At 40.9% G+C, this 24567-nt stretch overlaps 1 protein-coding gene across 1 annotated transcript in view; it reads left to right on the top strand.

Annotated features, from left to right (window-relative positions):
* frem2a (FRAS1 related extracellular matrix 2a) overlaps positions 1-24567 on the top strand; it is a 69171-nt gene that overhangs the window by 40971 nt on the left and 3633 nt on the right. The window contains exons 5-21 of the mRNA XM_026181444.2: positions 4761-4886; positions 6952-7203; positions 12494-12643; positions 12758-12967; positions 13466-13663; positions 14042-14206; positions 15661-15843; positions 16874-17004; positions 17439-17597; positions 18401-18704; positions 20147-20278; positions 20657-20988; positions 23184-23376; positions 23505-23630; positions 23725-23849; positions 23972-24106; positions 24280-24406. Coding sequence (XP_026037229.2) covers positions 4761-4886; positions 6952-7203; positions 12494-12643; positions 12758-12967; positions 13466-13663; positions 14042-14206; positions 15661-15843; positions 16874-17004; positions 17439-17597; positions 18401-18704; positions 20147-20278; positions 20657-20988; positions 23184-23376; positions 23505-23630; positions 23725-23849; positions 23972-24106; positions 24280-24406 — 3048 coding nt within the window. The remainder of the gene's footprint in view (positions 1-4760; positions 4887-6951; positions 7204-12493; positions 12644-12757; positions 12968-13465; positions 13664-14041; positions 14207-15660; positions 15844-16873; positions 17005-17438; positions 17598-18400; positions 18705-20146; positions 20279-20656; positions 20989-23183; positions 23377-23504; positions 23631-23724; positions 23850-23971; positions 24107-24279; positions 24407-24567) is intronic.

Below are 24567 nucleotides of genomic sequence, written 5' to 3'. Positions count from 1 at the left end.
TGCTGCTGGTTTGAAAATGTATGTACATATTTACCTCCCTGCAGCCTGATCAGCAACTTTATGTTCTGTTTTATTGGTCAAACAATAATGCACATGATACCTTTCATTTAGTTAAGTCTTCCCTACATATACAGGCATGTGATAAATTATATTACTGTGCTAAACTATCTAGCCAGTAGTGTCTTCATTTTTTCTTTCATTTTTTGGCTTCCAAAGAGCTCAGATTTTTACCTGACCATTTTCCCAGGTATGTTTTTATATTTGTTTGTTAAGCCACTTAACATGAACTTATGAATCATAAAAATGAACTCAACGCGTGGGATTAATCACTTTTATGTTTACACATGATATGCAATTAATTAAGAAACTATTTTAAATTATATCCTTAGGCACTTTACTGGCAAGCGGTCGTAAAACATAATTTGTTCCCATCTGCCAACAATAACAGAGCTTGACAGGCAGAAAATGTTTTCTCCTCAACAAGGTGATTCCCAAAGAACTATTAGCCCAAAACGTGAAATCTTGACATGTTGTACAGTGTGTCCTTCAAAAAATCAGAGTAAACTAGACATGTGGAAGACAAAACAACAAGTGGCAGGCCTAGTGCAGGTTTACAGTATCTGAAAGTCATCTTTTTAAGAAATAGGGAAAAAATATATTGCTGACTGAGCCTCATCAGAAATGGGCTCAGTGTGAGGGTGGTTGTCAAGACGGCACTCTTAATGAAAAGGGGTAGCGCAAGAATTTTGCACATTACTATAAAGGTTGAAACTACATGAAATGGCACCAAGGACGTCTGGCAAAATGGCTACAGCAGCATAGCCACCGGACACCCTTACTACAGATTACTGCAGTTTTTCCTTTAATCTGTTACCTGTATTTATTATATGTGTTTGGACAGAAAAGGAAGAGGGGCAGAGGCATGCATCTACAGTCATTTTATTTGTCAGGCTCAGGAGAGACTCGGAGGCAGACCGTCACTAAGGTTCACAATTTTATTTACACGTAGACACCAGGTGCGGGTATATACAAGTGAGGGGGCACAGGAAGAGGGTCTCCGGGGAACACAGGCACGGGAAGGGAACGGCTATATACACAATCTACTGAAGCTCAGGCAGCTCGGGCTCCGGTCTTAGGTCACCGAACGGCGGTCCTCAGGCTGGCGAGAAATCTGGCACAGAGAGGAAAAGCAGGTAAGTAGTGACACGACAGAAACTCGGAAAAGGGCTCAGATAGGTGATGATACTGACGAGTGTTACACAATAATCCAGCGAGGAAGCACTCTCAGCAGCCGCCTTAAGAAGTGAGTGAGAGGATTGTTTGCAGGTGTCCGAGCCAGGGGCTGGAGCCGTCATGACTCCGCCCCGGTAGAGCGCAGTGCGCGGAAGGGGAGAGAGGGAGATGCAGCACAACAAAAACACTTGTAGCCATACAGAGTCAGCCGAGAAGGCACAGGGTCATGACAGTATTTCATTCTAGATCCAATTTGCTCTTCCTGCTAATCTGATGTGTGTCCTTTGTTTTCTCAACAGACAACACAACATGAAAGCTGAAAATGATTTATTTACTTCTATACATTGAGCTGCAGTAGAAAGAACTGAGACAACATTGTTTGTCATTACTGGTTAACTAAAATGTTATTTTATTCAGAAGGATGTACCCAGCATTACAAATTAAAATCAATTAAAACCACTGTGCATAGTGGAAATAATTCCTTTGTTAACCCAGATCGAAGAATAAGGCTGAATATTCACTGAAGTTTCTGCAATGCATAAAGCATAGCACAAAAATTCTCCTCTGCCACTCAAGTATTTCTTTACAGAAGGCTGAAAAATACATATGCCCGACACGCAGAATCAAGAACTGTCAATATAAGTATTTTCTAATATAAGGCCTTGTCAGGTCTGCCCTGAGGAAAGGAGCAGAAATACATATTTGTCATGATAGCCAGTGAAAAATAACTATAAGGATAATACTCATCTCTTAATGGTAGTAGTGTTTTTCATACCCAGTGGAAATACTGAGCACAATCTGTGCTTCTTAAAATCCAATAAGGCATAAAAAAAGAAGAATAATCACACCCTGACACACTCACACACACATCTACGCACACACAATGTCTTTCGCTTTCTTTCTTAAATAGGTTATAATCTGCCATTTTCACTCTCATAGTTCTTTGTGTCTTTTCCTGCAAATTGAAATGTTAATGGAATATTGAGTGGTGCGACAAACTGACTCCTCTGCTCCATCCAGACGAGATTTACTCTTCTTCTGCTTTTACTTTCATTTTTTTGCATGCATTACCCCCCTCCTCAGTGCAACTTCCAAGTAATTACAGTTGAGCACCAAAGATGGAAACGCTGAAGCGTCCATTATAGTGACATACTGCAGTTGCTCTCACCCCTCTCTCATTTGTTTTCTTGTCCTTTGTTTCTCAGTATCACTCCCCATGCCACATTTTCCCTCCTCAATCTATCCTCCCCAGTGGGTTAATTACGAAGTGTGTGGAGGGCAGGGGCTGGTTTGTTTTCCGTCTTCTCGGGGGACTGTCTAATGTGGCAGAGATGTGCCACTCTGTACTCTAATGGGTTAGTGAAGCTTTGGCTATGCCTGTGGTGTTAGCTGTACTCCAGCTTCTTTCTCTAATGATGAAAACGGGCTTTGTCTAGTCGTCTGGTTATCCCAGAGAGTCACTCCCCGGAGAACATGTCAGCTTGGCTAATATCAGCTTTAGAGGAGGAGAGAGGATCGTTAAGTAAAAGTGCTCCAAAATTAAGGAGTGGAGTTTGCGAACAAACTGCACTTGTCTGTGTCGATGCTTGGAGTTTTTCTCTGGTGTTTTAAGCAAGAACACATACTTTATAGAGATGTGTGAGTGTGCTTCTACTTTTTACCTGCTGTCTGCCCATGTGATTGCTACGATTTTATTCTTTATATATGTAATGCATACGCAATGATGACTAAAGATGAAGGGAAACGCCTGTTGTTGGACTGCATACTCTAAGCAGCAGCCACATTGCTACAGGTGGTCGTGTAGTTCTTGTGTTCTCATTAAGAACACAATACATCAGGACAACTTTTACTGCGTTTGCACCAGTGTCATTCTGCTAAACAAACAAGAACGCACTTGTGTTTTTGTGTGTCATCATGGACACTTGTCTCTAGTCGTAAACACAGAGCTTTCAAGCAAGGAGCTACATCTTCTTATGCTGGATTGTGTTTTGCTTATATTGTGCTATTAACTGCAGGTTTTTAGGGGCTCATTTGTTATACATGTGCATCTCCATTTTGTCCATGACCAGCATTGCAAGGTGGTAATGAGTAAAGTGCACATTTATCACAACGCAGTCAAACAGCAGCAACAAGGAAAATATCCCAGCATCCATAGAATATTTATGAAATTATCAATAATGGAGAGGTTCAAGGCATAGGAAGAAAAGAAAAGCTGGAGTAAAAGAAAACAAAAGCAGTTTTTATTTTATTTGGTGAAACAATAGCAAAATCAGGTGCAAGTATTCGCTGTTTTAACACCCAGCATAAAAGCCTGTGTTTATGTTCCAATCCCCATGAATGATTTAAAAAAAGACTGTGGGTTTTCCTCCAGGAGGTGAACTTGACCCACTTGGCTGAAAATGTGCTTTTCCAAACCGTAGGTGGATTTAGAGGCAATAGAAGAGTGCGAGGAGGAGACTAAGTGTACAGTACGTGTGTGGAAAGAGGGAAGAAAATCAGGTTGTAACGTTACTCGTGTGTGTGGAATAGGTAAGCGGTGGACCTCAGTCTCCTTGTATGAGTCCCCGGGGAGTGACAGATTGTGGACAGGAACAGAATGAAAAAAAGTCGGAGAGGTGGAAGAAGACTGTGAGAACAATTTAGCGACTTATCGTAAGATAAAAGAAATGTTCGACCTCCTCCCCCCGCTGTGTGTAAGATTGTCTTATGTTGATGACTTCATCCCAAACAGCCAGCTCAGGTTGCTGATCTCTCTTTACGCCGGGCATTGAGTCAGATATAAATCTGTTTCACGCGCCAGTCCTCGCCTTTGTAATTGAAGTTTTCGTCAGTGTTTTTCACCTCCCATCATTCAGTCATCGATTCTTTCAGAGAGCGCACGAAACAAAGGCACGCGAAGAACTGGGACGAGCTGAAGCTTCGGCCACTCTGTTAGCATTTTTATTGGTCCCAGTGCGTCTGTGGAAAATAGCCTCCAAAATTTATTGTTTCTATAATGCCAGTAAGTTCTGTGCTTTGATAGATGATGCTTTCACTAGCTCAAAGTTTCTCCCTCAATCACAAACTCCAGTCAGAGACGGAGAGAAAGGCGGGGAAGAAAATATGAGAGAGATGATTGACCCCTCTGAGTATGGAGCTGTAGATGGGTGAAACTCCCAGCTGATTGACTCTGTGGTATAAATTCAGATTCTTGCCTGTGTAATTGTCCGCGATACGTGAGACAAGAAGAAAAACTTCCAAAGCGGTCTCTTTGAAGAGCCCGTCTGGTTACACCAAACCAAAAGACCGATGGAGAGTTATTCTCGAATATGAATAAGCACACTGCAGGACCACCACTTCAATGGAATAAAAAAAAAAAATGAAAGGAAAATGTCAGCTGCAGCTCGCTAATGCAGAACCAGAACAAAAGCCTGTATTAGTCCTTGATGGCCTAATGCACTGTGGATTTTTGCAGATTGTTATACATATCATTACCCTTTTCTTTTTTTCCCTGACTGTCTCGTTTTCTCTTTTCCCCTTCCAAACAGAGTCGACTGTATTTTTCCCTGAACAGATCCGCTCAGTAGAGGAAGATGTTGGAGAGCTTTTCATCCCAGTGCACCGCAGTGGAGACATCAGCGAGGAGCTCATGGTGGTCTGCTACACACAGCAGGGTACAGGCTGGCCTTTTTTCACCTCATCTAACCCATTTCCCCCCCTGTATACGTTGCAATCCTGCCATATTTGCAGACAGTGATCGCACCACTTGGTTAACGGTATAAAAAGCTGGGTCTGATTTACATTCGTTATATTCACCTGTATAATGAAGTCTCAGATGTCCTTACTTCAAATTACAAAACAAATAGATCATGTAATTGTTAAAACCTAAAAAGTGAGGCATGTTTCAGTCTTGTGATATATGCGTCTGGATGACAGGCGATGTCTTTGTTATATTGATGTGTAGGTGGAGTGTCGGGTGCAGCTTTTTTCCTCACCTATGCAGTTTGACAGTACCCGTTAAATCTGTTTAAAGTCAAGTCAGCTCTCTGGAAAAGAAGCTGTTTACACGCCATTTGCATTTTCACAAATCACATGTTAGCAGCCTAAGCACAGCAGGATCACACTTAGCTGTTAAGTTTTGCAAGAATTCTTGATTCCTTACATGCTCCACAACATCCGCTTCCCCTTTAATAATTCAGCCATACTATTTTTTTGCTTTCCACGGTTAATGAAAAATGAAAGATTTCTAACAAATTTGCCAGAACTTGATGGAAATTTACTTCTGTGCTCCTTGCCATACACCGACAGACCTAATGGACTTGCTGCAATTAAAAGTCAAAGTTTAGCTATGCTGAAAATCTGAATCTTATGAAATTCAAATACAGATTTGTAGCACTGAGATACACAACATATTCATATTTTCTTCATTTCATTATTTTCATATTTATTTTTATGCTCTTAATCCAAGTTCTTATACACACCTCAAAAAAATTAAAGGAACTATTTTTAATCAGAGAATATCATCTGGTCAGTTAAGTAGCACAGACAGTTGTTAATTAGTTTCAGCTACTTTGGTGTTAATGACATGAACAGTAGGTGCAGTGTCCAACTCATCCAGGGTGAGGGTTTATCAGAAGGTTTGCACAGGCTCAAGAGCATGGAGGAGATTACAGGAGACAAGCAGTTACTATAGGAGAGCTGGACACGGTTGTAGAAGGTCCTTAACCCATCAGCAGGACCAGTATCTGCTCCTCTGTACAAGGACAAACAGGAAGAGCACTGCCATCCTGTTCCCGTTAGGTCACACTAATGACCTCCAGCAGGCCACTGGTGTGAATGTCTCTCATCAGAAATAGACTTCATGAGGATGGCCTGAAGGCTCGACATCTTTTAGTGGGCCCTGTGCTCGCTGCCTGACACCTTGAAGGTGATTGGTATTTGCCAAAGAACCCCAAAATTGGTAGGACCACCACGGACATCCTGTGGTTTTCATGGATGAGGGCAGGTTCACCCTAAGCACATGTGACAGATGTGAAAGGCTCTGGAGAAGACGCAGAGAACATTATGCTGCTTGTAACATCGTTCACCAATGGAGAGACGAACAAACCGTGAAACCATTGTTAGACCCTACGCTGGTGCAGTGAGTGGCCCCCACCCTCAGCTGACATAAATCCAGTAAAACACCTCTAGGACATCATTTTAAGTCCTTGTGATGCTGTTATGTTGCACCTCAGACTGTCCAGGATGCCTTGGTCCAGATCTGGGATGAGACCCTCCAGGACACCTGGCGTCATCTAATTAGGAGCATTCACCGACATTGTCAGTCAAGAATACAAGAACGTGGGGGCCATACAAACTACGGAGTGTCTTAAGTTGCTGCAATGGAATTTCGGCAAAATGGAAAAGCCTGTTGCATCATTTTTTCACTTTGATTGAATCCTCTGTAGGTTAATACATTTCATTTCCGTTAGACAATCCATTCATTTCTTACACATTACCCAGTCCATATCCATATTATTATTTAGCATGATTTTTTCCCACAGAGATCTGTTGCGTTTTCAAACTGTTCCTTTAATTTTTTTTGTGAACACTGTATTAAAAGATTTGTATCAATAACACATCTTCTTTGTACAGAGGATACCATTTATGGTCTTTTCATTAGGTCTTTTCAATCATATTTTATTCTTTTTATGCTTTTGTGCATCGTACTCACCATTCTTGTTGCTGGTCTTTCTAAAGGTTCGGCCTCAGGAACCATTCCCACCACTGTCCTCTCTTACTCGGACTACATCTCCCGTCCTGAGGAACACAGCAGCCTCCTTCGCTTCAACAAAGGTGACAGGGAGAAGCTGTGCCGCGTGGTGATCATAGACGACTCCCTGTACGAGGGAGAGGAGAGCTTCAACGTTACTCTGTCACTGCCTGTGGGAGGACGTCTGGGAATGCACTACCCCACCACCAAAGTTAACATCTTGGAAGATACGGATGATGGTAATGCATTCTAATAATAGCTTTCTAACTTTATCTTTTTCAGGTGATCATTTCTAGAAGTTCTAAGAGCTTCATAGAGAAAACTTCAAAATCTATTTGTGGTCAAACCATTTTGCTGCCAGATGTGATGTACCGTAACCTGAATCACAGCGGCTGTGGCGAACTTTGCAAAAGGTTCTTGTCTCACTCCAGAGATTTAGAAGATTTGATTTATTTCAGCTTGGCTTTAATGTTAAAGCACACGTGCTTATATGCACTCTTTCAAACAAGTGCATGGATTTCTGTTGTTTTGAATTTTCTTCAGAGCCCTCATATCACAGAATTTCTCTTAATTATGCTTGTTTCACAGACTTAGCGGGTGTTAAGGCATGCAGGATTAGAGTGCTGAAATAGACCCTGCACTCACAGCAGACAGATGGAATCAAACTCCTGTCACGCTGCTATTCTGACAATTTTTAATTACAGTCGAGAAGCGAGCACAAGTCCGGTGGGACTGCATTATCACACGTGTCCCTTGTCTGCTTTCATCCAGTTACAGCATCGCATGGACCAAAGTAGATTAAATATTCCGAAAGCAAGAGAAATGTGTAGATGATTTATCTGGGGACTGGCATGCCTGCTGGGAAATACCTATTGCAATCTGTATGCATTCTCCACCATCTCACTATTCTGCATTGATTTACTTTAGAGACTTCACGGTGACAGAATGATGTCTGTGCTCTGGATTTTTTTGCTAAATGCCACCAAATCGATTAAAAAGTGAAAGTCGGTAAAAGTCACAATTTTTGTATCTCTTTTGGAGATAAGGCTGTAATGTCTATAGTGAATTTGGGTCAAATACCAGTGATGTAACAAAGGCCATAAAGACAGTCTTCATTCCCTTTATGCACAACGTGGTTCTCAGCTTACATGCTTGTTGTTCAGACACCCATTTGTCATCTATCTGGACAAATACAGGCTGGCAGATTTAAAGCAGCAGAGTAAGAGCCAACGTTTTAGGACAAAGGAAAAAGTCAAATCAAAAAAATTGTAAGATATATAATCAAGCTGAGAACACATCCTTACTCATTTTCTGTAATTTGTGGCAAGGCTCTTTATTGGGTTTAAGATTAAAATGTAGAAAAATGAAGTCTTATTTTACAGACATTTTATAATCTTGCTTTCCTTTTAGTCTTTCATTTTGTCATGAACTGTTTGTATCACAGAGGCCTCATCATGCTACTGCCAAACAGCAGCCTGGGATAAATAAAACAATGACGACTTACAACTGAGAACTCATTTAGGGATACAAACAATTGTGCCAAATTGACTGACTGTGCATATGTGCAGGGAGGCATCTGGGGGCTAGTTAACAAGAAACATGACACATGGTCTGATTGGTAGTAAATTGTCAGAAGACTTCAGACTTGGTGCTGAGTTCAAAGGAATGGAAATGTGTTTGTGAGAGCCCAACTCCAGTGAGAGATTATGTGTCATTTTTAGCCTCCCAGAGGATAATACGCTGTCTGACAGTGTTCTAATACCTGCACCCAGGCAGTCAAACTGCAGCCTCATTTTCTTTAGTGCAACCTCCAATTGGCCAGGAAAATAGTGAAACAAGAGTTTGCAGCATGTGTTTACTTGTGTCACATGGTTCCTTGCATCTGCATGGATGTTTATGTGTGAAGGTAAGGTAAGGTAAATGGTGAGAAAAGCACTTAAAGAACACTTAAGTGTGACTGGTAGTCCTCTCTCTAGCCCCATTTTTCCTTCCCTCAGGTTAGAGTCAAGTTCACCTGGCTGCTCTCCTTCCATCTATTTATCCACTATACTTCTCTCTCTCTCTCTCTCACACACACACACACACACACACACACACACACACACACACACACACACACACACACACACACACACACACACACACACACACACACACACACACACAGGGTTTTCTCACTTCATCTGAGAAAAAAAGTCCCAGAGATATCTGCTTGATTTAGTACTTTATCAGATTAAACTCTACAGTACCTGTCGCCCTGAGTGTTGCGCTCTGCATGGATGCACATTTTGACTCAAAGTGAGTGTTGTCATCTCCTTGTACCCTGCCAAGGAGAGATGAACGCGCAGACTTTTCGGATGGGTGCATATGGCCACAGCTGAGTTTGTAGAATTGTAGATTAGCTCTGAGTATCTCTTGGAAACCCAGGCCTTCATTTCAATATTAGGGCAGCCTGAGTGTTGGTCACACCAAAGCTGCAGAATACCTCTGGCTATTTTGTACGCCCTGACTGGGGTGAAACAGTCGGGTTACTTTGCATTTCAGAAGGTGAACTTAGAACAGAACTTAGAACTTAGAGAGTTTTTGTTTGTGCTGCTATCAGCAATACTATTTTTCTACAGTATAAGTCTTCAACTACCCATTATTTCTTAATTTTTTTTATATGAAATATGACCACTGAAATTCAGTTTGCATGTTTACTGAAATGTGCCAACATGCACAAAGGAGCAGATACTGGTCCTGCAGTTGGGCTAACAACCTTCTATTGGTCCGTCCAGCTATCCCACAATAACTGTTCATCCACTGGACTCTCCTCCATGGCCATCTGGCAACAGCACGTATTGATGTGCCATCCTGGATGAATTGGACTACCTGTGCAACCTCTGTAGGGTCCAGGTGTCATCTTATGCCAACAGAAGTGACCCAGCCAAATGCAAAACTAATGAAAAAAAAAAACATTCAAAATAGATGAGAAGGGGGAAAAAATATCAGTGACTTCCACCTGTAAAACCACTCCTGTTTTGGGGGTTGTCTCATTGTTGCCCCTCTAGTACAGCTGCTAAAGCTGATTAACCTCCTCTGCTGTTTAGCTTACAGCACTGTTTTAATCAATATCCCAAAAGTTTAATTGACTTGATGCTATATTCTGATTAATAAGTGTTCCTTTAATTTCTTCGAGCAGTCTGTGTGTGATGGGGTTTGGTCCAAGTTTTGATGGTCTAGGAGGAGAAAAAAGAACAAAAAAACCAACAGATTTCACAGGTGCCACTGTAGAAAACCTGGAGGAGTAGGTGAAGGCTGCTGAACGGGCATGGGTTCAAATGTGAGCCAGCCTGTTCCCTGTGTGTCACGATACCCTGTTTTAAGCCCTTTCCACTATTCTAGCTGATAAAAGCTAAATGCCAACAAAAAGACAAAGGTTTGTTTATTATAGTTAGATATGACCTACCTTCTTAATCATTCCACGATTCGATATGACGTTTATTACCTAAAAGCCTCCATACCAAGTGAAATACTGCATACAGACAGTTTGTATTAGCGAGCCTCCTGCAAAAAAGGGCCCATTCTTTACAGGACAGCTGAGAATGTACTATAAACTGCATTTAAAGGTGCAGTGACACACAAATGGCTACAGACACCCACACACTGGTAATTATCATAATTTGGCTTTACACCTTCCCCACACACTTCAGAGTGCTAAACCACAGGCGTTGTCCCAGAGGGGAGAGAGAATTCATTTCTCATTCATCAGTCATCACTCACCTCCCTCTTGTGGTGTCACGCAGAGGGGAGCGCAGTCAAGACATGTGTGAATACAGACATGTTTATTAGCATCTTAGCAGAAGTGTCCTCGCTGAGCACAGAAGGAACTGGAGCCAGATTGCTTGCATTTAGTGTTTAAAGATAAGCTACACGTCCACACTCTTACAAGCCCCTTGTTTATCAGTGTTTACGGTCAGACGTTTTTATCCATGTGTTTTTCCTACCTACGCAGTCTGTTACTTTGCTTTTACTCTGCCTTTGTGCAAATACACACATTCTGTTTGCAGTGATGCATCTGTTAGATAACAGTGAGTGTGTAGGAAGAAAAGGTAAATGAGAAAGACAGATGCATTGAGGAAAGAAGTCTTTGGATGGGGCGAGAGAGGGCACAGGCTGCACTTGATGTGCAATACTCGCTGGATGTTATTACCCTGAGCTGTCACTTGTTATGTGAAGCTGGCAGTCAACATGCAACTGCAGATTTTTTTTTTTCTCGGTCCCTTTGTTAAGTACTCCACTTAGCTTTTGTTATGTGGCCTAGTTAAAGTATATAAATAAAATATGAAAGTTCATATATCAGTAGAGTAATATTCAGAATAAAAAAAAAATCTCTGGCTTGTTAAGTATTTGATCGAGACACGAAAACACAATAACACACGTGCTATTTTTGGATTATATGCCGGAATATAAGAAACAGGCCAGTTTAAAATGGAGACAGAAGAACTTTTATTCTGTCACTTTTTATGACTCAACGCGGGTGCGAGGGAAAGGGGTGGGGGCGGCTTGTGAGAGATGAAACTGTCAAATACACACTGGACTGCCTCCACTTTGCTGCCTCAGGAAACAATCCTAGTTCAAACAAGCCTTTGAGCAGTCTGGGGGGCCGCATTCTCTTTGTCTCTCCATCTCACTACTTTACAGTCAGGGGAACAGACTCACACATACACACACAGGCTTTGTTTCAGTGTTAACAGCATCCATATTTGTTAAAAGTACTTAATTACTCTGTCAGGAGAAACAATTAAAATAAAGAAATGTGTGGATTTAAGGCCGATAGATGTTGAAAGGTCACACTCCCCTGCAGTTTAGCTTCAGACTAATGGCCTGCCGCTTTTTGACCGTTCTGTCCAGCTACTGGCTATACAAATGAATCATGCCAGGCTGCAAGTGGCTGCTGGAGATCTATACAGATCTATAGATTAGTACCACTGCTGATTTAGCTCATATATGCTACGTCAGCTGTCAAGTTAAAGTATGAAGAAAAAATGTGTGCTGACCTTAAAAGTCCCCAAATACTGAATATCTCAGAGTGTTAATATTTAAAGAAAATAATGAGTCAACTAATACATTTAACCTCCTCAGATCCAAACTCTTCCACGGCATGCATTTTTAATTTCTCTTTGATACTTGGGCATATTGGGGCCAAATGAATGTAAAAACAAAGAATTACCAGATTTTTTCTTTACCTTATTTTTGTTTTTAAGAACAATAAGAGCCACATATGAGGATATTTGTTTAAAATTTTGATAGAACAGTAGCAGTATAATGTCCTCGTAAGTGGATATCAGGCCCATGTAGAGCAATTTTTTTTTAATAATTTATTTTAGTCTAAATAACCCAAAATGTGATATCCACATATGTGGACGCCAGGTCCTAGGAGGTTAAAGACAGAAATCATTGAAACTAAACGGATATTATGAAGCTGTAGTCTGGAATCAAGAACCATTAATTACAGCCATTTATTTATTTATTGTCTTTTCTCCCAAGTTCCTGTGTTTTACTTTGGGGAGGTAGAGTATCATGTGGATGAGAGCGATGGGTATGTGGAGATCAAAGTGTGGAGGACGGGAACGGATTTGTCCAAATCTGCAGCCGTTACTGTCAGCTCTCGCAAGGCAGAGCTCGTTTCTGCAGAAGGTGAGCTCCCATACAGTTAAAGTATTGCTTCTGACAGATAAGAATAATTGAATTGACCAATAGCATTATTTGTCATTTACCTGCATTCTGTTTGTCTGTATATTTTATTTACAGCCGGTATTGACTATGTGGGCATCAGTCACAACCTTGACTTTGCTCCAGGCGTCAGCACGCAGACGTTCAGGGTAATCATCCTGGATGACCTGGGACAGCCAGAGCTGGAGGGGATTGAGAGCTTTGAGCTGGTCTTACGCATGCCAGTGAATGGCATCCTGGGAGAACCTGGAAAGGCTACAGTCTTCATAAATGACTCAGTGTCTGACTGTGAGTCACTCTATATTGCTGAGAATTTTCATAAATACATTCATAAAGGCATCTTAACTTTATGTTTAATGTGATTAACTCACACGGTCAAAGTGTTGGAAATGCACTGGGAACACATTACTGTAGGAAAATGATATTAGCATTGAGCTAGAGCATCACTATCCAGCCTGTTTTTTCTGTTCTTTATATTACTGATAATAATATAATAAAAATAATGATATTTGTTAATATATGTGTATAGAAATATATAAATAAGCCTTAGAAAGTTTGTCAAACTTCTTCAGATTTTAATTTGGCTGCTTTAGTAAACGCAAAGTTATAATTAATTTGTCACTGTGTGTTCATAGTTCCACTGCAATCATTACCACTGTTAGCTTGATGTGACAGCTATGTTATTTGATTTGGTCTTTCATTTGCGGCTTATTCCAATTCCAGCAAGGGAGAAATTATCTCTGCGTTAATCTTATGAAATGACTGAACTATCCTGTTTGACTACAGTGCCAAAGGTCCAGTTTCGTGAGTCGGTGTACACTGGAGAGGAGAGCGACGGCCAGATCACAGCAACAGTGTACCGCAGTGGTGACATCAGACATAAATCTTCTGTCCGCTGTTACACCCGTCAGGCCTCTGCGCAGGTCGCCTCAGACTTTGATGAGCGGCCAAACACAGATGCCTCTGTCATCAGTTTCTTACCAGGTTCTTCAGTAACTGCACTGTTACATCATGCATGCTTTCCTTAAATTCTTTTGTTCCCTGCGTTCTGAAAGCTGACACCTTTTCAGGTGAATAAACAAGTTTCGCAGAAATGTAAAAAGAAAGAAATCCACATACTCCAATACTGCTTTAACGGTTCCCTTTTTTTCTTGTTTTTGTTCTCTTTAATTTTTTTTTTCAAACATACTCAGCATGCAAACAGCTTCCTTAAACCATTGAGGGACTGAATAAAGGGAAGAATAATTGTATAAATAAGATTTTATATCCTCTACAGATAAAAGAAGAGTAGAAGCCTTTTTTCTTCCATTTCAATTTCTTTGACATGTCACATCTTGTGACACGTTTTGCTGTACATTTTAGGCGAGGTGGAGAAGCCGTGTGTTCTGTCTCTGGTTGATGACACGCTGTATGAGGATGGAGAGGAGCTCCGGCTGGTTTTAGGAAACCCGAAGAGCAATTCACATTTTGGCGCATCAGTTGGAGCTCTAAACGAGACGCTTGTGAAAATCAAGGATACGGCAGACAGTAAGTGGAAGAAAGAAGGCAGAGGTTGAAAAAGGTCAGAAATTAACTGCTTTAAAAAATAGAAGCCGATGAAGAGCACTGGCTTTGAATATAACTCGCAGAGAAAATAAGTACACCAATACATCATCATTCTTGATGACCATGTAGTAATTACAATCAAATTTTTGTAGAATATTGTAGAATATATGTAAAAACACAACACAGTGATTTGCAAATCTCAAAACCCCTATTTTATTCACAACTGAGCATGGAAAGCATATCAAATGTTTAAACTTCTTTTAATAGACATCTAATAAACATCTGGGAACTGAGGAAACCGGCTGCTGGATTTTAAGGAGAGGAATGTTGTCCCATTCTTATCTGATATAGGCTTCTAGCTGATCAGCAGCTCTTCCTATTTTTAATTTCATGATACACCTAATGTTTTAGTTGGTGAAAGGTTGGCACTCCAGGCAGGTCAGGTCAACACCCATACTACTATAAATGCTGTTAGACAGTAATAGCTGCAGACATATGCAACGTATTCCCTGAAAAAGACATTGTCTAGATGGAAGCTTATGTTCCTCTAAGACTTATAAATAAATGTATATAACTTTCAGCACTGATGTCTTTCTAAATGTGCAAGCTGCCGTGCAATAGATGCAGGATTTTGAATTGAGTGCTGACACAAGCTGGATGGTATTTCTCCTCTTCCAGAGGACGAGGTTTACCACTTTCAATGATTTACCACATTTTAAATACATTTTTTATTTAAAATCCATTTTGAACTGGTTAAATGTTCTTTAACCATCATTTGTGGACGGCACAATGAACTGTGTTTAAAGACGATGATTTCTGGAAGTGTTTCTGAGCCCATGCAGTGATTTGCATGATAGAATCGTGCCTGTGTTTAATGCCGTCCACTCGGAGGCCTGAAAACTACTTGCATCCAGATTCTCTGAATCTTTTGATGATATTATGCACTGTAGATGATGATATATATTTTACATCTACACAATTTTACGTTGATGAACAATATTCTGAAATTGTTCTACTATTATTTGGGGGGGGGGGGATTGCACATTGAAGAACCTCTGCCCACCTGTTCTTTGGAGAAACTCTCGTATCGTGTTTCTGACCTGTTGCAAAATGTTCCTCCAGCTGTTTCTTTTTTAGCACTACTTACTTTTCCAGCCTTTTTTTTTTTTACCACTGTCTCAACTTTTTGAAGACACGTTGCCATCAAATTCAAAATAAGCCAATATTTTTCATGTAATAGTAAAATATCTCAGTCGAAACATCTGATATGTTTTTTATGTTCTACTCTGAATAAAGCATGAATTACTGCAAATTATTGCATTCTGTATTTTATTCACATTTTACGCAGTTTTCTGATCGACTTGGAACTGATGTTGTAAAAGTTGTTGCATACATTTCAATGAGTTTGCTTTACATTTTAATTCTGTCCACCTTAGAACCCATCATCCGTTTTCTGGACACCAGGTTCAGTGTTAATGAACCAAAGGAAGCCAGCGCTGTAGCCACTGTGAAGATCCCTGTGGTACGAGTGGGTGACACATCAAAAGTGTCGGTGGTTCGCGTTCACACTAAAGATGGGTCAGCTGTCTCAGGAGAAGACTATTATCCTGTATCTCAAGGTAAATCCCACATATATCCTCTTATGGTGTGATATGATTAAAAGCTCCAGATGCATAAAAGAGCTTCAGTGCAGTGCACAGTTCTTTTTTTGAACTGCTATTAAAGACCAAAAGCTGTCTTCCTCTCCTCATTCCCTTTTCTCAGCACGTTAGTGGCGTTGAAACATGTGAAGCAGAACGTTCAGTAACTCACTAATAAATACAAACCTCTACAGCACCATTAGTAATCACGAGATACACCAAATTTGCACTTAATGACCTACACATATCCTCCTGATTGATTTCTATTATGCATTTGCAGCAGCCAGAGAGGTGAAACAAGGGTCCCTATAGGAATGTTAGATTAATGAAAGTGGGCATAGGGTTTTATTTGGGCAAGGGTCATTAATTTATAATTTTATCTCAAATGGAGAAAGGTGATTTCTGCTATAGTCCAGTGGGAGGTTATGTAATTTTTAATAAAATTTCAGCAGTCTTCATGTCAGCAGGATGAGGTCTTTTGTTCTATCTGTTCAGCTTTTAGCCCAAAGTGAACTTTTCTAAGCTTAATCAAGGCTTGAAATATTTATAGAATACATTCAGTCAATTCAAATTATACCTGCCTACCCACCGTTAAAATTTCCCCGCAGTTTTGAATCATACAGCCGTGAATTTCTCATATTGCACAATATTTTCTCGCCGCAGCACATTTCTAATGCAAAGCTCTATTACTTACCGTGCAAGGAGATGGACCACCTTTGGCACTATGCAAATAGAAACCTGCAATGCTTTTTAGCTAAGTGATATATTCTTCTGAAGCAATAAAATGTGCATTGGGCTAATCTGCGAGGCCTTTTTATTTCCTGTAAAAATGTAAATTTGGCAAAAAAGAGGTGGAAATCTGGCCTTGCAAGTCGATTACTTTTATCTCAGGAAAAGATATCGATCGGTGCAGTACACTTTCCCTAATAACGATCTATTTGTGCTATATCGTGTACATTTTAAACTGTTTCCCTGATGATTGTGTTCTTCTATATTTGTGTGTGCCCAGTCCTTGAGTTCAAGCAGGGGAATAAGCAAAATGTGGTGGAGGTGCAGGTGCTTTTTGACGGAGTCCGAGAAATGAGGGAAGCGTTTACGCTCCATCTGAAGCCTGATGAAAACATGGTGGCTGAAACTCAGGTCAGAAGTGTGCGCGTGCTTAACCGCCACAGAGCGATCACACAAAATCCAAACTGACGGCTCAGGAATTTAAAGCTTAATGAAAACGTAAAAGATTAAAAGCTTTTTTTTTTCTGATTTGACCCATATTTATCCAGGTCAGTCCCAGTGAGATCAGGGATCTTTTTTACAAGGGTGTCCTGGCCCAGACACCGGCAGCACTTTACTGTAGTTGCAACCAAGAGGGCAATGAAAACATTTTGCAATGAATAATAGATTATGTTAAAAAAAAAAAGACAGAAGAAGTGAGGAGAAGTAAGGAGTAGAAAGAGAAATAAAAGGGGAAACAAAGTCTGAAGAGAGAAATGTCCAAGAATTTAAACACATTCACTGATAACTCGTTACTCAGAAACACCTCTGTGTCAGTACTCCTTAAAGCTCTTTTTCTGAACCAGGTGACTAAAGTGATCGTTTACATCGAGGAGATCAACAGCATGGCTGATGTCACCTTTCCCTCCCTTCCTCATGTGGCGTCGTTGCTCCATTACGATGATGTCGCCAGGACACAAGACAGCCTCCACCCACCAGCCGGCTATCCACTCATCTGTGTCACAGTGAGTCACGCTTAAATGGTATTTAGGGACACAAGTGGCCCTGGAGGAATAGTCTTGCTCACTCTACGACAACATGCCTTCTAGAAACACCTGGGAGAGATCAGCTTAACAGAAAACAGTTACATTTATTACGTTTTCTCCAGTAACGAAAGTAGCATTTTTTTCCCTCAGGATCAAACTGTCCACCAGGAATCAGCTATTCTGTTCTTAAAATAAACATTACACAGCTTGGTAGGCCACAGTCGCCATGCTCTCATACACAGGAGAATCTCTGCCACTCTTGAAAACGTGTTCAGTGAGAAACTTAAATGGATTGTCGTGATGTGTTAAGTCATTTGCTCCTCAGGTGACTGCTGAATGTGGCTAGAACTGTGTATGTGTTTGCATGTGCGAGAGAGAGACAGAGAGAGTGCACGTGTGTGTTTATTTTCGTGCAGTGTGGTCAGCTGCGTAGGAGGTTCCCTGGAGAGGCAAAATGAAGAAGTCTTGTCGAAATTGAAGTGTCGAGTGCTGTGGCAGGAAGCTCAGTGTCAACAGGTTTACAAAGGAAATCTACAGAATCTATTTGAGGTTTAACCCTCGATCCAATATTTGTAGCTTTCTAAATATAAAAAAAATATTTTCAAGACCACAAATGTGAGAATATAAACCACTGAAACATCTGGATTTCCTTGGCAACCATCACTTACTCGTTTATATTATCTGTCTCCTTCTTTCCTCTGGCATGTACTGTATCTTTCTCCATCTCTCTGCTGTCCTTGCTTACCCACCCACTCCTGCTAAATTCCTTATCCATCCTCCAGGCTTGCAATACAAAATACTCAGATTATGACAGGACGGGCTCTATCTGTGTCAGCGAGCACATCAACAACACCTTGACCCGCTACCGCTGGCTCATCAGTGCCCCAGCTGGCCCTGATGGCGTCACCAGTCCCATGAGGGAGGTGGACTTTGACACATTCTTTACATCCTCCAAGATGATCACATTGGATTCAGTCTACTTCCAAGCAGGCTCCAGGGTCCAGTGTGCTGCTAGAGCTGTTAATTCGAACGGGGATGAGGGCTTAGAGCTCAGCAGCCCCGTTGTCACAATCAGCCGGGTGGAAGGTGAGGACTGAAAAATGAATTAAATCTTATCTGGGCCTGATGTTTCCAGGTGTTTTTTGGAGAATTATTCTACAAGAATCGCAAAAACAACCTACTATACATTACAGCTTTGTTCAGTCGGGGCAACGTTTGATAAAAAAGGATTGGTATTCAATACTTGGACAAGATGCTGAATCCCCAGTCATCCCCGCACTCGTACTCACACTCCAATTAATGCATCAGAGCAAATGTGAGTGCTATATTAAAACTCCTTTGCCTCATTGACCCACATAAATGTTTGAATGAGGCTTTTATTAACAAAACTCTTTGAGTACTCAACATGGGTAGAAAAACATGTTCTTTAAGTACCATCATTGACAACACAGATGAAAATGATGAGCTGGAGACAAAGGTGGGTTGCAAAGCGGCTTGCATGCAAGTGGGAAGCAGCAACTGTACGCAGGCTGTGGCGGTCTAAATAGGGATCCCCATATAAGATTTGCAAGCTGGATCCACAGCTGAGCAATCCGCTGACTTGGGTCGGTACTGATATAAGGTGATTAAACTGCCTGAAGTTCAGTATTTTTATCTCTGAATTATGATTTAAATTATTTGACAAGTAGTCAGATCTGTAAGTAAAAATATTAATGCCAGCAAGGAAACTAAAAAAATAAAGGTTGTAATCACAATGGTACTTGATCAAATTAAGTAAGTCTTATTGCTGTACTTAATTATAAAACAAAAAGCGCCTAATTAAGAAAACGGTCCGTGTCCTCTACATATGTTGTAGTTTTAAAGAATAATTTATTGGGTAATTGATGTAGTGGAATTTTATTGTAGCTGGTAAGATCTGAACCAATTTTACACATTGTTTAATTTGCAACTTTGTCCTATTTTAAAAGATTAATCAAGTGGCATACAGACACACACACACACACACACACACACACACACACACACACACACACACACACACACACCCACAGACCATTTTCATTGGTTACAATAGCCCTAATGAATCATAATCCAATGCAGCTACAAGCTATGTGCAATGAGAATGGGTCAGAGCTCTCACTCGTTTCTCAAATGGGAAAGAAAATAATAATAATTTTTGCTGTTGCTATGCTATCACTTATGCCGCACTCATTCCACCTACACATCCCAAATGGAACAAGTTCAGACTCACTCTCTCAGGGTGGTCACAGGGTATTCTTAGAAATATGGAAATCACTATATGACTCAGTAGTAGTTCGGGCAGGTTATGAACAGAAAGGGATTTAAGAGGATATTGCATTTGTAATGTGTAAAAAAAAAAAAAGAATAACTACATAAGGATTTATCACATGTAATTAGCTGTAAGCCATTGCCAGTTACTATATCTTGCTTTCTCTAATGTTTTGTAACTGTCTTGTGTCTATTCCTGTGTTTAGAATATCTCTTCTCTGCTCTTCTGTCATTAAAAGGTATGTGTCAACCACGCAAGATGGGCACTGTTGGTGCCGAGCCTTTCTCTGCCAAGCTACGCTACACTGGAGCAGACGACCCAAAACACCCTAACCTCATCAAAGTGACTGTCACCATGCCTCACATAGATGGTATGTAGGAGCTGAAGGCAGAGCTCGTACCACAGATGAAGTGAGGTGTAATGTAGTGTGTGTAATATTCACGTCTGGGGCTCCTCAGGAGCGTGACAGCCAGAATATAGATCTCGCCGGGTTGTACCGAACCTGTAGAAACCCTCCAGCACACCTGCTACTTAACAATCCTTTCTTGATTTTTAATCAGTTTCCTTCTGCTTCATCTTTTTACTTCTCCTTTTTTATGCCCACCCCTCACCCCCCATCAGTTTTAACTGTCTATATACTCTTTCTTTCCTCTGCATTACTTTTTTTTTTTTCAATAATCGTTTCTCTCAGTTCAAATATCAAAGGTAGTTGGGCACGCTCAAAATCAAAAATGTCCTTGTCTGGCAGGAATGCTTCCAGTGATCTCAACTCGCCGCCTCACGAACTTTGAACTGACTCTCAGTCCCGATGGAACCCGGGTCGGAAACCACCGCTGCTCTAACTTGCTTGACTACACCGAGGTCACCACAGCTCACGGCTTCATCACTGCATCGACGGGCAGCCCTGAGAGCATGGGGGACCCTGCGCCATATCAGTTCAGCAGCTCTCTGCGGGGGAACAGCACACTGCGCTTCTACAGGAACCTCAACCTGGAAGCCTGTCTCTGGGAGTTCACCAGCTACTACCACATGTCTGAGCTGCTTACTGACTGTGGAGGCACCATAGGGACTGATGGACAGGTGAGTCTGTTTGCTTGTGTACCTTTCTCCACAATGCATAAATTCCAATCTGGGCTTTGCGTGTTCATCTGTTTGACTGTTCTCCTTTGTGAGTGTTTGTGCTCACCTGTATGCGTGCTTGCCTGTATGTTCAGTTTATTTGCAGCCTTGTGAATGAGGAGGACACCCAGACTCAATGGCACCAGAGCTGTTTGCCTGCATTTTATGTCTCATTTGCTGTTTGTGTGTGTGTGTTTGCCAGTTTTATACACAAGCATTTGATTGACAGCTTTTAGTGTGAAGGTAAACACACACACACATAAAACACACACACTTATACAAAGAATTGCCAACCTGCCAGTCCGTCACTCATAAATACTCAATACTATTCTCAACACAGAGCACTAAAGCTTACATCCGCATGAAATCTCTGAGTCCTGGGCATCTACACCAATATCCCCAATTCTTAGTTACCTGAAAGCTTTTCTAAAGCTTTTTTTGGTACTTTTACTGGCTTTCTGTTGGGCTCACTACCAAGTCAAGCACTGCATTCAATTTTGGCAATGTGGCAATCTGTCATTTATGTGCTAACAAGCTTCCAGTTGCTGTTTTCTGTTGTTGCATCATTGCAGCAGATGTTGCAAATGTTGTGATGTTATAAGGACTATTCTCTTGCTTCCTGTTATTGTGGAGACAGACCCTTGCTCCCTTGCTCATGTCCTGCTGTTCGTTAGTGTTCCACTGGCTTTTTATCTGGGAGCTTCTTGCTGTTGATCAGACTGCTAAGTGTGTGTGTGTGTGTGTGTGTGTGTGTGTGTGTGTGTGTGTGAGAGATAGAGAGAGAGAGAAAGGGAATTGTAGATGGAAACATGAATGTACTTGTCCCTAGTCATAGCATGCAGCAAACACCAATTAGCTGCACATGATGCAAGCCTTCCACTAGTGTCTAGTCCATGTCATTTGTAAGGTTCCTCAAGGACTGTGGAAAGACAAAAAGACAGGCGCTACCATGCAGCTGCTCATATCAAAGAGCACAGAAAAAAAATGTAATAACTCAGAAATCAAACTTTTGCCTGAGTTTTGGGTGAAAAAATCATGAGCTGTGATTTATTCTTGCTTTTTTTCAATAACAGCTTTGCTTTTCTGTGTAACTGCTAGGTTATTTTGTTCTTTGTGGAGTGCGTGTATTTGAAAAAGTGGAACTTTGAATGCCCAAGAAAAGTGCAAGAAAATGATTTTTCAAGAAAGTAAGGAAAGAATGGCTAATTTTAGGAAGCCGTTGTAGTGAAATTGTGGACAGAGCGAGTTTGTTTCTCAATCAGCCAGCTTTTGATTTCCTTTTTCAACACTGGTTCAGTGCTTTGCATGTAAATGCTGTTTTAGAAATACGACTGGATTTTAAATCATCTGTCCTCAACTGACAAGCAAAAGTTGATCAGAAAAAGAAAAGACAGAACAAAATTTTTTTGTTACGGAATCATTTTTTGCTTCTCGTAGTTTCTCGCATCGTTTAATCTCCCCTCTGAATCCACTTCTGTTATTGACTATGCAAATCGAGTAATTTTCCCTTCAAGCCAAACAATGATAATTGACTACAGTTTCAGCTTCTGTCAAACTGAACTATTTTGTGTTTTTTTAAGGAACATAAAATAGTTCAAAAGCTGTGAAGTCAGACAACATTGCTAAAACAAAATTGGTGAACAGAGACACCTAGTGGTGATTTTGTTTTGTTGTTACCAGGGAACACTGGACATTGCATGTATCTTGTAGCAGCAGAAAAAGCAAAATGTAATTAAATCACTTTTAAATACTTGGAAACATCCTTCACATCTTTATTTCATCAATGATCAACATGAATTATAAGTTTTGAAGTGTTTGGAAAACCTTTAAAAAACAATGCAATCCCACACCAATGCCCACTGTGGTTCTTGGTGTACAACACAGGAGTTTTCTGCATCTCTGTAGAAACACTGAGTGGGAGTGAAAGAGTTCAAACATTAAACACCTTGTGGAGGAGAACAGTGTGTTCATCTGTTACATCTTCTCTGCACTTATTATAGCTTACCGACCTACAATCGCCCTTTAATCTGAAAAGATTTTACCTCTTTTCATCAATGTTGAGGATTTCTGTAGTGTCTTTTCACCCTTCAATTCAATAAGCTTGTTTCATTTTAAAAAAATCAAATGACCAGTTCTTCATTGAAACATCTTTACAGGTGCTGAACCTGGTGCAGTCCTATGTGACCCTGCGTGTGCCTCTTTATGTATCGTATGTGTTCCACTCCCCTCTGGCTGCTGGTGGCTGGCAGCACTTTGATTTACAGTCCGAGCTGCGCCTCACCTTTGTGTATGACACGGCCATCCTCTGGAAGGATGGCATCGGCAGCCCCCCACAGGCAGAGCTACACGGTATGTCACCAAGACAGAAAGAATATTATAGCTTGTGTTTTTGTTCTTGCACAGGATACTCTCCACATCAACAAGACCAGCTCTTGCAAAATTCAGAATGTGTATATTATGTGTGTGTGTTTTTCAAGGTGCTTTGTATCCTATGAGCATGCGCATCAATGAGCAGGGACGTTTGGTGGTAAACTTCCATACCAAGGCTCACTTTAGGGGTCTGTTTGTGAGGTCTCATTCTTCTGGGAGAATAAAACGATCTGGTGAGACTGAAATGTTGTCATCGTATCAGAATTGTATTCTGGGACCATTATTTTAGTATAAAGTATAAAATTTGCTCTCAAAATTACCCTGCAGTCTCAATGTCATCCATGGTGATGAGTGTGGACCACACTGGCCTGACATTTAATCTGACCTTAGTGAGAAGTGAGCCCACCTACAACCAACCAGTCCAGCAGTGGACCTTCACCTCTGATTTTGCAGTAAGACTGCATGAAACGTTTAAATGCCACGATGTAATCTGAGACATGTAGTCTGTTTCAAAGCAGCTACAAGGGCAGATGCAGACTGATGTTTTTATATATCTCCCCGCTGCTGCATATAGGTGAGAGACTACTCTGGTACCTACACAGTGAAGCTGATTCCCTGTACAACATCCCAAAATATGGAATACACCGTTCCACCTGTATGCAGTCCCAGAGAACCCGTCACCTTTGATCTGGACATCAGATTCCAGCAAGTAAGTCAGCATCAGCTAAGATTAAGATTCAAGAGTGGCATGTTTCCTCGTTGTAGGAAGGATTTATTCATTTGTATTCATTTATTTATTCCATTCTCTGTCTCCAGCTGTAACTGGCAATCTGTCTTCTTTTATGATGCTATCACTTTCTAAATATGTGCATACATTTTTAGGTGAGTGATCCAGTTGCAGTAGAATTCAGTCTCAACACTCAGATGCTCTTGCTGTCCAAAAGAAGCCTATGGCTTTCTGATGGATCCATGGGTTTTGGACAGGAGAGTGATGTTGCCTTTTCTGAGGGTAAGGCCTATTAGGTCCCAAGATTTACAGAATTATACTAGTAGAACTATACTAGTCTAAAATATTTCACATTGCTTCTGTCAGTTTTGTAAAGGAAATGTTTACCTTACATGCAGACATAGGGTTGCTTCAAGTAAATGATTTGCTTTATATTATTAAAA

The sequence above is a fragment of the Astatotilapia calliptera genome, chromosome 10, assembly GCF_964374335.1.
Source record: "Astatotilapia calliptera chromosome 10, fAstCal68.1, whole genome shotgun sequence".
NCBI lineage: Eukaryota > Metazoa > Chordata > Actinopteri > Cichliformes > Cichlidae > Astatotilapia > Astatotilapia calliptera.
This window is presented reverse-complemented; position numbering and strand designations above follow the sequence as displayed.